Raw genomic sequence first — 14471 nt, 5'->3', positions numbered from 1 at the left:
TCACATTGTATTTTGGTTGAATAGTTACGTGCTGCTCACAAAATTTATGCTTGTTCTGTCACCATGTTGCTTTCCGTGGGCTTTGTGGCTTTACAGGCAGAAATATTGATACATGTAACTTTGAAAGATTTTTGAATTAAGTGCGCTATTGTGCTGGAGAAAATTATATCATATCACAAAAATTTAACTAATATTTTTCATTTCAGCCACTTCATCACAACAATGGTATGCGTGGGGTCCGTCACAACTTCAGAGCAGACTTTGTTCGTCCTGTTGGCAGTACTGGAAAAAATATGGAGGATTCAAAGTAAGTGTGAGCTATTGATACTAGGTGTCTTTTTGAACAATGCCAACAGAGCATGTTATTCTACAAATGTTTTTTTTGTTCAGGTCGCGGGAGGTGTTTGTGAAGGAGAATCAGAGACAGGCGCGGCGGCGCCTGGCGGTACTGCGTTGAATAGTTCACTGAATGCCAATGTCAATGCGACTAGCGGCTCCGTCCGACGGGGGACCCTCTCCGGAGGCCGGAGTAGCGACGGGGAGGAAAGCGGACCCCCTGGACAACATTCCGCCATGTCACATCGCCCCCACCGATGCTCTATCCTCAACTGCGGGAAGGTTAGCATTTCACAACTTCATGGGCAAAAAAAACACAATAATATCATCACATGAATTTTTGTTATCTTTTAATCGGTTATTTTAGTATATACACAGTAAGACATACAAGTTCATTTTTGGCAGTTGTATATTTGCCATAGGTAGAAGATCTTAGTGATGTTAACTGTCAATTCTTTTTGGAAAGACATTGTACGAATTAAAATAAAACACAATAATTGCAATTGTACTTATTTATTCCACATAATATGACGATCAGCACCTTTATTTCATTGCACTCACCGCGAGTGGAATGTATCGCGACGGAATCATTGAGTTGTTATTACCTTGGTTGCTCTATGAAATTGCCTAAATAATTCCGTTACGATACATTCCATTTGCGGTGAGTGCAATGGAATATATGAACAGAACCGCTTTCGTCTGATTCAATAAAACATTCTTAACTGAAATGTTTTATCTCTGTTGTGAATGTCTTATCAAAGCGGAAGCAAGTTATGTAGAATAACTTTACTATAACATATTTGTGAGTCAAAGAAAATGGGAGATAGGTCAAAAATCACTACTTTTCGGGAAGCCAATAGTTTTGGACAATTTTGTGAACTCATGTATTTCTGTGTGAAATTTACTTATTCAGAATCCTCATTTTCCTCATATATATCTCTGTTCATATTTTAGTTTTGTTGTTCGTGCGTTCTTTCTTCTCCCGTTCTTAGAACGCGATGCAGAACCGTTATCCAGAAGTCGCACCTGATAATAAACCCCATCCAGAGTTGCTAATTTTGCTTGATTTAATTATACATGTCTTGACCGTAATTTAAATGGTTTCATTTTGGGCCACTGCCTTTTTTTGTAGATTTACTACCTGCTATAAGACGTACATTATGTATGGATACTGTAGGCAATGCAATCTATGTTGCCGATATTGGTCTCTTAAAGATAGTTGCCTATCTTAGGGACTTACGCTTGTAAGTAAGGTTCTGCATCATGCTCTTAGTGTTTAAAGACATTGTGCAGCGTCATTATGTATTACTTTTCAAGCATTTCTGCAAGAATAATATTCTGGAATATTTCAGCAGTCAACATTTGTTTTCCTTGTTTGTAGGAGTTCAAATTGAAAGCACAGTTGGCCCGTCACTATGCGGCGGCTCACGGCGTAGCGGTGCGGGCGGGCAGCCCGCGGCCTGTGATGAAGACGCGGGCGGCCTTTTACCTGCGGACGTCGCCCCTCACGCGCCTCGCCAGACGCCTCTCCAGAGCGCTACGGCGCCCACGACGCGTCGCCAGAGCACCTTTCACGCCCGTTAATATACACCAGGTCAAACATGACTGTGAGTACATTTAATATTATACAGTCGAACTTGGTTATTACGAAAAAGATGGGACTGACTGAATTTGCTCGTTATAAGCATTACTCATTATATCGTTCTATAACATTTTTCGCGCCACGCATAAACATAAAACATAAAAAATCTGAAAACCATCGTAAAAATTCCCGAAACAAGCATGGCATTCATAAACTACAAAAGAAGTTGTTTATTTAATGAAGTGCTGAGCCGCCGGCGCTGGTAGGTACCTACTAACTTCACAAAGCTTGGATTTTTTACATGCAATTTCAACCATATGCGTGGATACTTTTTTAATGTTGTCGGCGAATACACCAATTAGGTACTTAGACACTTAACTAGTGTCATAAACGTAATCCTGGTCGGATTTTATTGCTTAGGGACGAAAATCTTTTTAAACGATCGACACATTAACAGTTTTAAGAAAAATTTTGACAATATTTTTGCTCGGTATACCCGATAAGTAGCTCATTATAAAAGTGAATAAATGTATGGAGAAAATCATAAACTAAAATGTCAACGAATGTTTCCTCATTACATCCGAGGTCTCGCTATTTCTGTGATCGTAATAACCGAGTTTGATTGTATGTCCAGTAATATAATAGATCTCTTTCAACTCTAATAATTTATTTATAATTTTGAGATTGTACTATAGTAGTACATAATATTGAAGTCAATTTATAATGTTGTATGTTATTGTACGTCTTCATAATATTATGACATAATTATTTGCTTTGTAAAAGCAGATTGCATAATGGTTGAAATTTATTTAAATAACTATTTGCTATATCAGTTAAACTATTGTTATAATAGCAGGTACAGTAGACTCCCAATTATCCGGGATAATGGTAGAGAGAGGCGGCACAGTTAAACGAAAAAAAACGGATAATCCGAACTATGCTATTTCTTTATAAAATACTACATATTATACATTTCTAAAACAGGCAAATATTTTGTTATTATGTTAAATACTCATTATTTATTAAAAAAATCTGTGATTTTGGTTTGTTTGCGGGAATCGAATATCGTTGTATACACCGTATCGTGCATGGATAATCTGGAGTTTACTGTATTTGTTTAATTTAGGAATCACATACGAAAAGATTCTGCTCTGATATATTTTGTCTTTGAAATTGATTGAATGTAGAATCTGGGTTTTTTACATTGTGAATGACTTTACAAGAGACATACACTTCAGGATGGTTTACGATCAAAAGTTTGTGGTATCCAAAAAATTGGGAGTGCCATACATAAATACAAATTTTAGATGATTTGAATTAAAAGTCAATTTCCATTTAGCACCTTCAATCCACCAATTTTACTATATTCTTGTACTATTTTACGATTAACAGGTAGCGTAGGCATGGCCGGTCTGAGTCCATCTGAATTAGTATCGCTGGCGGCTGGACGAGGCGGGCGCTGTCGAGGGCAAGTGTCGCGTGTGGCAGAGCGCTTGGCTGGCGGAGTCCCCCCTGTTCCTGGCGCACCGCAGTACGCGTGGCTCCGACTCACCCCCAAGGATAGGATGCCTCAGCCGCCCAAAGTGGCTTTCCCCAAACCACCCAAAGCGCCAGGTACAATATATTTTATTTACTCTTATTATTACAGTGTTTTTTCGACTTAGGACTTGAATAAAGGAAGGTTTTCATTGCATAAACCATCGGTGAGGTATTGATTCAAGCTTTTCTAACAGAATTTTTCATTTTTACTCGTGAAGAAATATTTGAAGCATTGGATTGATACATAGGTGTATACATTGAAAAGAATTTCAATTTCCATGAAGAAGAAACGATGTTATATTGACACAATTATTTATCTTACTAAGATATTGTTGTAGACCATTTGCACAACACATTGGGTCCTTGCTTTGGATCACACACATTTAAAAATAAGAATTTTGCCAAACCGCCTAATACTCAATAAGGCCAACAGTCAAAAACCGTGTGTGCACCGCCAAACCATATAATAGTAAATCAGTGGTTTTGGACAACTTTTGAATTTTTGTTTCTACGTAATAGAATTTTGATTCTATTGCTAGAACCACATTATCACCACGTCACATGAATGCACATGCTATAACAGTCAGAACATTCAACAATAAAAACTGACGACTTATAAAAACAATGTATCAATTACCTGTCATTTGTAGTCCCCATCCAAACTACTAAAATCAAAGATACGTGAGAGCATGTGACTCAAAAGTATGTACATTTTCAAGAAATAAAAAAAAAAGTTTTATCATGCATGGGGTTGGTGGTTCATGGTGTGGCCTGAAGTGACCTTAGTGTGGGCTTTGATACATTTTGGCAGATTTTGCTAACTAGCTCTATTCGTTTTCGGCTCAAAATGCGCTACAGGATGGGAGCATCTGTCTGATAACATTTTAAATACATGCTATGTAAAACAACATTTCACGCTTTTTACCTGTGTCGCGAGCTTACTGTGATGTGATGATAATGTGTTTCTATTATAAGGGTCATTTTTGTGGCGTATTCAATACATTTCTCAATTTTTTAGACATACATAATCTCCATTTTGCTTTTGAACATTATATTATTATGTATGTGGCCATACCAGATTGTCCCGTTGTGAAGCTTATGAAAGTGTTGTATTGATTACAGACGGCAGTTTAATGTATGAGCGGATTCCAAACAAAGGTGAATTGGAAGGCGTGAGACCCTCCTCAGGAACCAGCCCCTCGCCCGCTCTCAAGAGGAGAGCCTACGATGATCTCAACGGAGTCGATAGTAAGTACATTATTCAGCGTCACACGATATCACAATACATTTATTTTCATCAGCACCATTTTGAATTTACCGATTGTAAATGATATATTCAATGCTACATCGCACTCATGGTCATTATTTTCATCACGAATTTTAAATAATATGGTCATTGAATGTGTAAATTTTTTGTCTGAATCACTAGATCTACCCCATGACCTATTATTTAACGGGGAACTGCATATTTCGAAGTTAATTGCCGCTCCGATGAGGCACAATTTAATAAAACGAAAGCCCCCCCACGAAGGCATCACTAAAAGAGATCACTCCCTTCACAACCTCAGAGGTTTTTCAATTTATATTAATGATTATAGCATATTTTTATTAGATCGTAATGTACATAATCTGTTCTATTTTGAATATCATTAGCGTTGTTCATTGATTGGGTAAGAATTCGGAAGTTTATTGAACTCTTGATGACGAGCAAATACGACAATGTGTTATATTAATCATTCTGTGGGTAAAATTGATCATATACTAACATAACTCTTTAAGTGTCCAAAATATCGGGTTCAAATCCCGTCAAAAGTCTCACTTTCCATTATTACTATTTTAATTTTTCAATACTTTTATCCCTGATTCACTTGAATTGTTTATGAGTTTCTTTTGGATTTTTAAATCTTAATTTAAAATTAATCTCTTTCTATTACGAATGAATCCACCATTTAAATGCCAGTTCGACAATAAACAATTTTCTCACTGCTAAAAAAAGAATTGTTGAGACAATTTATCGGAGAGTAATAAGATTATTTTAAATGGTTGTATATAATATAACACATTTATTGCCCGCTTAATAATATTATCTGTTCGTTTATTATTGTCTATTGTTATTAAATTGTAATGTTTTGTTGCTTTGCGTTTTGTTGGCTTCTACTCTGATTTGGATTGGGATGACGGTGAGTGACAATGTGAGATATCTTACTCAGACATTTGGATAAGTATTCCTAAGATACTTCTCGTAGAACATTATTTAACTTTTAAGTTGTAATGCATAGAATAAGTTAGGAAAAGATGCCTAATTTTGATTTTGCTGGATTACTATAAAATAATGATTGTTAGGACCCTATGAACGTTTTAATATATAGAAAAGGTTTATCATTCACTCCTAGATGGTGCTGTAAGGTTTTGAAAACTATTTAATACAAGATCAACGAAAAGCAGAACAAAGATGGCGGATGTTAGTGGTGTGAGCTTGTCATCTAGTGAAATAAATCAATCAAATAAAGGCAGAAAAGGGAAGTTTACAAGTATAGAAGTCTGTTTTATATATTAATAAATAAAAAATATTATTTGCCTACAAAAATATTTGATTAATTGTTTTTCTTCATTCCTCAAATTTGTTGAAATGTGTGGGGTGCCTTCAATTGGTTGAGCAACAAGTGTCTAACATCCATTTCTCGTAAAAACAAAAATCAGTTAATACAACCTTCACTCTGTAGAGGTCCATAATGATCCTCTTTGGATCGAACATGGTGATTTAATGTAATTTGAAAAACATTATTTTATTAAATTAAAGGATAATCCAAGTTCTGATATGAATTAGTGCATTTGCACGCAATAAAGCCAGTGTTTCATGAGCTGTATAGAATGTGGGCCCCATCCTGTTGGAACCACATGTTCGAAATTTTCCAATTCCGGCCACAAAAATCATTAATCAAAAATCAACAATCATTTGCCTATACCGGACGCCAATGGCCATAACGGTCTCTCTTTCATCATTTTCGAAGATGTACGACACGATGGCGCCTCCAGCCCAAAAACCACACCAAACTGTAATTTTCGCAGTATGTAATGGTCTCTCTTGAATCAATTGGGTTTCTCTCACCCCATATATGACAGTTTTATGTTAACATACCCATTGAACTGAATATGTTGTCGAATGAATCGGTTGCCTGCTCTTCCAAGACCGAATCGGTGAATGTGGAACGCTGCCCTTGGTCCGTTGGCTTTAGTGCTTGTGTGAGCTTATATGGGTGTAGGTCTTTCTGCAAAATTCCATAGCCGTATGAGAGTACAAATTGTTGCAATCTTTCTGAAATCTAGAAAGTCATCCTAGCGATGTCGTGTAATATATACTATCATAATATGAATCTAATTCCACATAATATAACGTCCATGCAAGGTACATTGCTATTGTATAATCTGTTGAAAATATTTTCTATAACGATAGCTCATGAACAAATAAATCTACATAATAACACGGTCAGCAAAGATAAATGACGCCATGTATCCTGGGTTGATTGACTGAATATCCCGGGCTATGTAACCCGATTTATATCAATTCCAGAATTTAGGGTTACATTGGAATAAAGCTGCAAGAGTCTCACCATTTGTGAACAAATTAAGCGAACATAAGTTTCTTTATCATTAGGCATCTTCTCCAAACTTACTTTATATTCTAAAGAATCATTATATGTAATTATTTATAGTAGGCTTATAATTACTATTGCTTGCCATTATAAAGGTCAATCAGCAAGTGTTTTTGTACTGGGAATTTTCTCTTTACTATAATATGAAGGGTGAAATAACACGGTGTCAAGATAGTTTAAAATTTGGTGCAATAATTACAATGTTTCGTCCATTTTACTATAATCATAAAATTATAATATTATTAGCCGTTTTATAAGCCCTTGAAAACCATTTTGACTGTACACTATTGTATATTTTTATTATTTTACTTTACGAACGCTTACTTTCTGCCAAACGGGATGCAGAGAAGCAAAAGCAACATCATTTCTAATTGCTCTGCGCATGTTCGGCGGCGTTTGGAAGTGCCTTCGTGAAATAAAAAAATTACTACATATTACAAACAAGAAATTTCTATTGATTGAATGTTCATAGTACGAGATATATAAATGTAGTTAAGTGCAGGGCATGTTGAGTATTTGATAGGAATGTGTCAAAACATGGTAATATAATGAAATAAGCGTTTATTTCAAGATGCATTAAATATTACAGTAAAACCTCGTTAATAAGAACAAAGATAATTCGAAATTCGCCAGTAATTCGAAATTTTCGCAAAAAAAAGTCCCTTGATTATTTTCATATAAAACCATACCTTTAATTCGAATTTCGTAATTCGAAAAATATTCAAGAAATCGTAATAAAGTACACTATTTCTTGAGCCAGTCATTGAAAATTGTGACAGATTTTTCTAAAAACATCATAAATTACTTATTTTAAGAAGGTAATATAAATAATCTTGACATTTTATGACCCATTAACACACAATTAAAATTTTTCTATTTTTCCCCCATACATTTCATATTTCGTAATTTGAATTTTTTTTCGTTTTTCGGTCCCGTGGAATTCGTATTGACGAGGTTTTACTGTATAATGTTTATAGTTATTACATATCTGTTCGGAACACAATTTTACAAGAGAGTTAAAACAATATTTTGAAATGGGTCAGGCAAAAGATTTTAAATGTAACATTTAGAGTTCTTTGGCCAATTTTTATTTGATTTACCATTTGTATTTAAATTCTTTTGTTATAAAATCGAACGAATACTGTAATTCCAATTTTATGTGTCCGGAATTCACGTTTTTCTGCCATTTGCATGCAGATTCTGAAGCAAGGTTTCATTTTAGGACATTGAATACCTGACTTTTTATTTTTATTTCCACAATTTACATTAGAAATATTCAAAATTTTATTTATTTGAAGACATTTATTTGAATGCATTGCAATCATTGAAATGGATTGCAGAAGCACAAGTGCATTTCTATTTATACACATTTGCGGTGCCCATGTTTTTTTACTGTGTGTGGTTTTTAAGTGTCATATATTAATGTAGACATCTCTTCTCTTGCTAAATAAATATTACATTCATAACTGTTGGGCTGTATTTTTTTTTTATCAAGAAATACAGTACCTATTAGGAACATTTCCCTGCACTCGAACATTAACTGGCAATCATAGTACTGATGTCTTGAACTACATTATGAAAACTATATCAAAACGATGTGAAATAAACTGTGATGTTAAAAATAATGATGTGCATCTGTTGTGGAGTAGGGGGTGCGGGCGAAGCAGGCTCGGCATGTCCGCCCAACTCGGGTACTGGAGCGTCGGGCGGAAGCGGAAACACAGCAGGCGTGGCGGGCGGTGGGGGAGGCACCGGGGGAGGGGGTGGTGGCGTCGGAGAGTCACGCTGCGCCCCTCCCCCCGCCAAGCGCCCCAACAAGCACCCGCAACCCATGCAGAGACCCTCTGCGGAGCAGTACGCCGCCATGTGCGCACGCGCCCAGGCCACAGGGCAGCCTCTGCCCAAACACATCTTTGCCCATGTCAGTTGCACACTTGCTTACTTTTTCCAGTACTGCAGGTCATATAGATCCAACGTGTCCGCCTTGACCTCATCAAATCAGCAGCGCTGTGGTCTGTTCATTGAGAACCATTTTCGTATCCTGTCTCTTTGAAATTTGGTGGACACCCCCTGAGATGTAGATGATCATACCTAGCTGTATTGTACATCTTGTACAACTTTTATAATTTGCCTTTCTCCAGGCTAGTTGGTTCCAAAAATAAACCGTGGAAATTTCCTTTCAAACGATTTTAGCAAAAATTGTCCACACTTCATTTCCATACATAACTAGAATTAATTTGGATTTTATGTTGACATTCTGGTACAGTACCTACAGGTCAAAATTTGCAGTCATTTTTCTCTATTCAATATTTTCAATTGACATGCAATGGCTAAATTATTATATGACTGACTGCACCAATATAAATTGAATAATTATAAAATTGCAGTTAATATACACTTTTACGGTTAATAAGTTGCCAATATTAACCAAATTTGATAAACACTTCAGTCACATATTACTTAATTTCGTCTAATGGTGCAGATGACTAAATTAGTAAAGCACATTTGGCTGGAATTGATAGCTGGGTTCGAGTCCCGCCTCGTACCTATATTTTTTCAAGTTTATTTCTAAGGTGTTTCTGAATCATGCGTGTTAAATGATTAAATTGAATAAATGCACATACCACTGATAAAGTGACCCTTGCATTCTGAGCATAATAATTTCAATGACATAACTATGTCTGACCCCTACTAACTAACAATAAATGTCTTACAATATGCATACCAATGAAATGGACATGTGGTGATAGTGGTCGAGAATTATGTGATGGGAATGTTTGTTGTTACAGGTGAACGGCAAGCCGGGCAGTGGTAGCGGAGCGGTGGGCGGTTCACGCAACCGCCGCCACGTCATCAGTTGGATGGATGCCCCCGACGATCTCTACTTCAGAGCCACCGATCAGGCCAAGTCTGTTTATTTAATTTTACCATAAATATCTTATATTACCTTTGCACTTTGCATCTCTTTGCGATAGTGTAGCCAAGTTTAAACGGCTAGTTTAAGCCAAACAGCAATAAAGACGCTTCACAGCAGTTAATTCCATCTAACTTTGTCACTAAACGCTCTCTGTCACACTCACAGGCCGATTTTCAATTGAACTACAATATTTTTTTTAAATTCCAGTTCTTTTGATTTCGAATATGTGAGTGTAAGATCCGTGCAATTGTGACTGAATGGAATATGTTGAAATTGCAGGGTGAGACGACGCGTGCTGTCGTCGATCGAACTTCGGAGGGCGGCCCGCAAGCCGTGGCGCACGCTACCCGCAAACAAGGGCGTGACCGTGGCTGCCGCCCCGCACCCGCCCCCCGCCAACGCCGCGCCCCATCCGCAGCACCCCCTGCACCTCGTCATCCTCGACTGACCCACGCCCACCCCCGATTCCCGCACGCGCACCCTCGCCCACGCCCCGCCCACCGCACACCCCCGCCCCTACACCATGGAGGCACTTCTCGGATAGGATCAACCGTCTGCCGCCCCACGGCGACGCCTCATTTTGGCATCAACAGAATTATCTACAAATTGAGTGCATTCAACTGATACGTTCTCGTATTCCAGCCAGGGTGAGGGATCACCGCAACATAATGTTGGTCGTATTGCTTAGAAAGGTGAAAATACGAAGCATTGGAATCTATCTGATCGTGCTGAGCTATTTATTAGCGTGTAATTAACAAAAATATCTACACAGTAAAAGAGATACTGATCAATACCTAAAAGCATCACGGCATCAATCATTATTGCTCCGCTTACAGTTATAAGAAGAGATATCCTGTCCACTCCGATTATTGTACATCTTGAAAACCCGGATGAAACCCGTGTGTCGCTGTCTTCAGACATCTGTATATATATATTACATGCGCATCAGAGACGCTACGCTACTGAATTCTTACTTAATTTAGATCAAAACACAACGAAAGAGATAGCCCGATCGATATTTCAAGTAGAATTTTTATGTAGTTTACTAACTTATGTACGGTTGTGTGCATGCTGACTGATTTAAACGCTAATCACACTTTATATTTATATAATTTCTAAATCAAAACAAACAGTAATTCACTTCATGTCTATATTACCTTCTATCGGTGAGTTAATAGAAATATTGTTGTACTGTGGTGTTGTGATCAGGAATGATAAATTGTAACAGAATGGACATCAATGCGGGTCCACGCTTCTTTTTTATCCGCCTGCTATATTTTTTTAAGGCAACCCTTTCCGTGTTCGACGGGAATTATCTCGATTCGTTGTGTTTATATTGAGAATCTCCAAATTACTTGGGTTGTATGGATAACTTTATATAAATAATAGCAAATGAATTGAAAGATTGTACGAGATATTGATCGGTGTCCCGGTCGAAGATGATAAATAAATATTTATTGTGAGTTTACAAGTGAGTGAGTGTGAGTGGCGTCCGACAGACAGACAATACGGACGCTGAACTCAGAAATGTCCCCCCCCCCTTTTCAATCTAATGCTAATCTTTAAACATATTTTGTATCTCATTATTACAAAATGCGTGTTTTTCTTTGTTTCCTAAATAAATATTTACAAAAATGAATATAAATAATAATGATAAATAAAAAAAAAACTCTAAAATAATACAGTGAAGGGAGACAACTCCCGCACTCCCCCGGAAGAGAACTGTGTAATGAAAATAACTAATGAAGGGATGTTTTTGTTATTTTATAATAATATAATTTGAATATCTTGTGATTATTTTCTTTTTGTTGTAAATTGGCCGCGGGGTGAGCACCGCCCGCGCCCTTCGGAGAGAGGTTTCGATGATTTCTATTAAGCGAATTATGTTTTAAGTTATTCAAGGTTTTTGAGATAGTAAATATTTTAGTGTTCATGAAGATGATGATGATTTTTACCGATGGATACACGATATCAGACCCTCAATATTTTTAATTTGTTTCATTTGGAATGGCGCCACCGGACGGGCGATAGATAATGTACAACGACAGGCGTTTCTGTGTTTCGCTCATTTGTATGTTCATTTTGTTTTTGTACACCGGCAGAATCAGGACCGGATATAACTTGTGAAATATGTAATGTTGTTAAATAATATCGATCCATTTTTTTTATGCAATAATGTAAACATTCTCAATGACAATGACGTGTAAAATCAAATATTACTTTTCAAAATATTATTATTGTGTGTAAATTTAAAACTTAAAATTTAATTCAAACAATGTGGACTAAAAAAAACACAAAATCGTATTTTCATAAATACAATCACTGAGAATGAATTTGTAGATAGAGCGAGCCGCACGGCCAGTGGCGCTCTTTCTCGGGACGCCGCTTTGGTTTCGGTGTGCCCTAATTATAGCGCCACTGGCGGTGCCGGAAGGTGATAAATGTGTCTCGGTACATACTGATATGTAATTTTAATTCATTCGGAGATTCGTTGTAGGATAATTTACATTTTTTTCATAAATAAAGCACAAATTCAGAATATCATATGATTTTTATTTCATCAACCCTATCTTTTAATAAAATGTACAAACATTTTTACTGAATAACTAACCTACCTAAACATAAGTAATGCGCCGATCCAGGCACACCAAAGGTTTTCCCAGAATTCCACAGCACACCACAAGTAAAAATAATATACACCGAAATTACATTAATTTTTTAGTTTTTTTATTATTTGATAAATAATTAAATATACCTAGATAATATCATACGAGGAAAAACTAAATGTACATACAGTCGAATTTCAGATGCTCAAATATATTATCAGCCAGGTACGTAAACGTAACTTTGGCTATTAAGTAAACATTGTATAATATCTGTACATTAGAGGATAAACCACGGAAGTCCAGTTTTTACCGTTTCCGAGTTAAATATGCAGAAAATTTTATTTTATTTCATTACACAAATAAATGAAACACTGAAGTCCATAAGTAGTAAATTAACCGATATATTTAATTAAAAAATCACCTGAAGTCCAATTCACTTTAGTGCATAAACAACGGATGTCCTTTTTACGATGTTTATGCTCTAAGAAAAATGTTAATAAACCATTATAATAATTCCATAAACACGGAAATCCAACAAACGTTAGGTAGGTACATATTATCTATACTATAATTTTCGTTTTTCTTTGTACAAATCCACACTCGGAGTCGGATTTCGACAAAATTTGGACAGTAGACGGAGACCGACGAGCCGGGGTGCGTGGTTGGGGTCTCGAATTTCAGATTTAACCCGTTGCACCCCGGAGACAGTTTTACGGTTTTTGTGGAAAAAAAGTCGCTGCGTACAAGGCCTTGAAACGCGGAAGTTAATGCTGCAACCTCCATTTTTTTATTGAAAATATCGCTAGAATGTGTACATTTAAAAAATATTGGCGTTTATTTCAGCTTGATCGGAGGTCAAATGGCAAAGTTAGATGCAAATGACGTGTTACGCGTAGATCGGAATGCTTCACTCACGGACAATAATTGTATGTAGTGGCATCAGAGCCGGAGTGAGTGGTCAGGGTCCCAATTTTCAGTTTTAACCTGTTGCACCCCGGGGACGCATCAGATCCGGAGTGAGTGGTCAGGGTCCCAAATTTCAGTTTTAACCCGTTGCACCCCGGGGACGCATCAGAGCCGGAGTGAGTGGTCGGGGTCTCAAATTTCAGTTTTAACCTGTTGCACCCCGGGGACAGTTTTACAATAATAAATTGAATTCGTACTACTTTTTAAGATATTTAAATGCAATAAATGTACAAAAAATAAAAATCTAAAATATTATATTTTTTACTTTTTTAAATTCAATCCTTTGCACTCTACGTAACTCCCGGGTGATACAGCTAGTTATACATAAATAAGTATTACAAAAATGTTTGATTTATTCTTCAAAGAATATAACCACATGAATGAACACAAAATTGTGGCTCTATCGCCATATACCTATTCAAATCTATTTTCAATTAAATAAAATTAAAATTGCCAAGCAATGATACCTGTGACGCCTGCGATAGCCCTAAGATGAGTCTTAAAGATGTTAATATTTCTTTTGAAGAAAAAGAAATTCAAAGACACCTTTCGGAAGATCACACAGGAAGCAACTGCAATTTAAATAAGATTGATAAAACTCTTGCAAAAGAAAAATTTACCAGTATAAAAGTAATAATGGTTGACTTGGAGAAGTGTTTACCTACTCCATATAGTTTCCATCTGAGAAAATTGTGGACTCTGAATTTTACAATTTACGATGATGCAAGTGGTGAGACACAACACTGATGTGGATGAAATAAAAAGTGGAAGGCAGTCGGCTGCTGTTTGATGAAATGGGCATCTAGCAATGTTTTAGCAAATATTGAAGAGCTGACGATTTGGTATGATAATTAATTGCCCTGGCCAAAATA

The 14471-nt window shown here is 36.6% G+C and overlaps 2 protein-coding genes across 4 annotated transcripts in view; one reads left to right on the top strand and one right to left on the bottom strand.

Annotated features, from left to right (window-relative positions):
- Positions 1-12568, top strand: part of MTA1-like (metastasis associated 1-like) — a 197186-nt gene extending 184618 nt beyond the window's left edge. Inside the window, exons 11-19 of one of the 3 annotated variants that reach the window (XM_085947927.1) lie at positions 207-307; positions 391-618; positions 1718-1943; positions 3311-3532; positions 4580-4705; positions 4887-5027; positions 8760-9031; positions 9900-10018; positions 10307-12568. In XM_085947927.1, coding sequence (XP_085804053.1) covers positions 207-307; positions 391-618; positions 1718-1943; positions 3311-3532; positions 4580-4705; positions 4887-5027; positions 8760-9031; positions 9900-10018; positions 10307-10475 — 1604 coding nt within the window. In that variant the 3' untranslated portion in view covers positions 10476-12568. Of the gene's footprint in view, positions 1-206; positions 308-390; positions 619-1717; positions 1944-3310; positions 3533-4579; positions 4706-4886; positions 5028-8756; positions 9032-9899; positions 10019-10306 lie in introns of all 3 variants that reach the window. The other 2 variants (XM_085947929.1, XM_085947928.1) reach the window with 2 other exon arrangements.
- Positions 1-14471, bottom strand: part of H (transcriptional corepressor hairless) — a 249032-nt gene that overhangs the window by 204143 nt on the left and 30418 nt on the right. The window lies entirely within an intron of this gene.

The sequence above is a fragment of the Rhyacophila brunnea genome, unplaced genomic scaffold, assembly GCF_057557595.1.
Source record: "Rhyacophila brunnea isolate RB1 unplaced genomic scaffold, BYU_Rbru_1.0 scaffold_20, whole genome shotgun sequence".
In the NCBI taxonomy this organism is placed as follows: Eukaryota; Metazoa; Arthropoda; class Insecta; order Trichoptera; family Rhyacophilidae; genus Rhyacophila; species Rhyacophila brunnea.
This window is presented reverse-complemented; position numbering and strand designations above follow the sequence as displayed.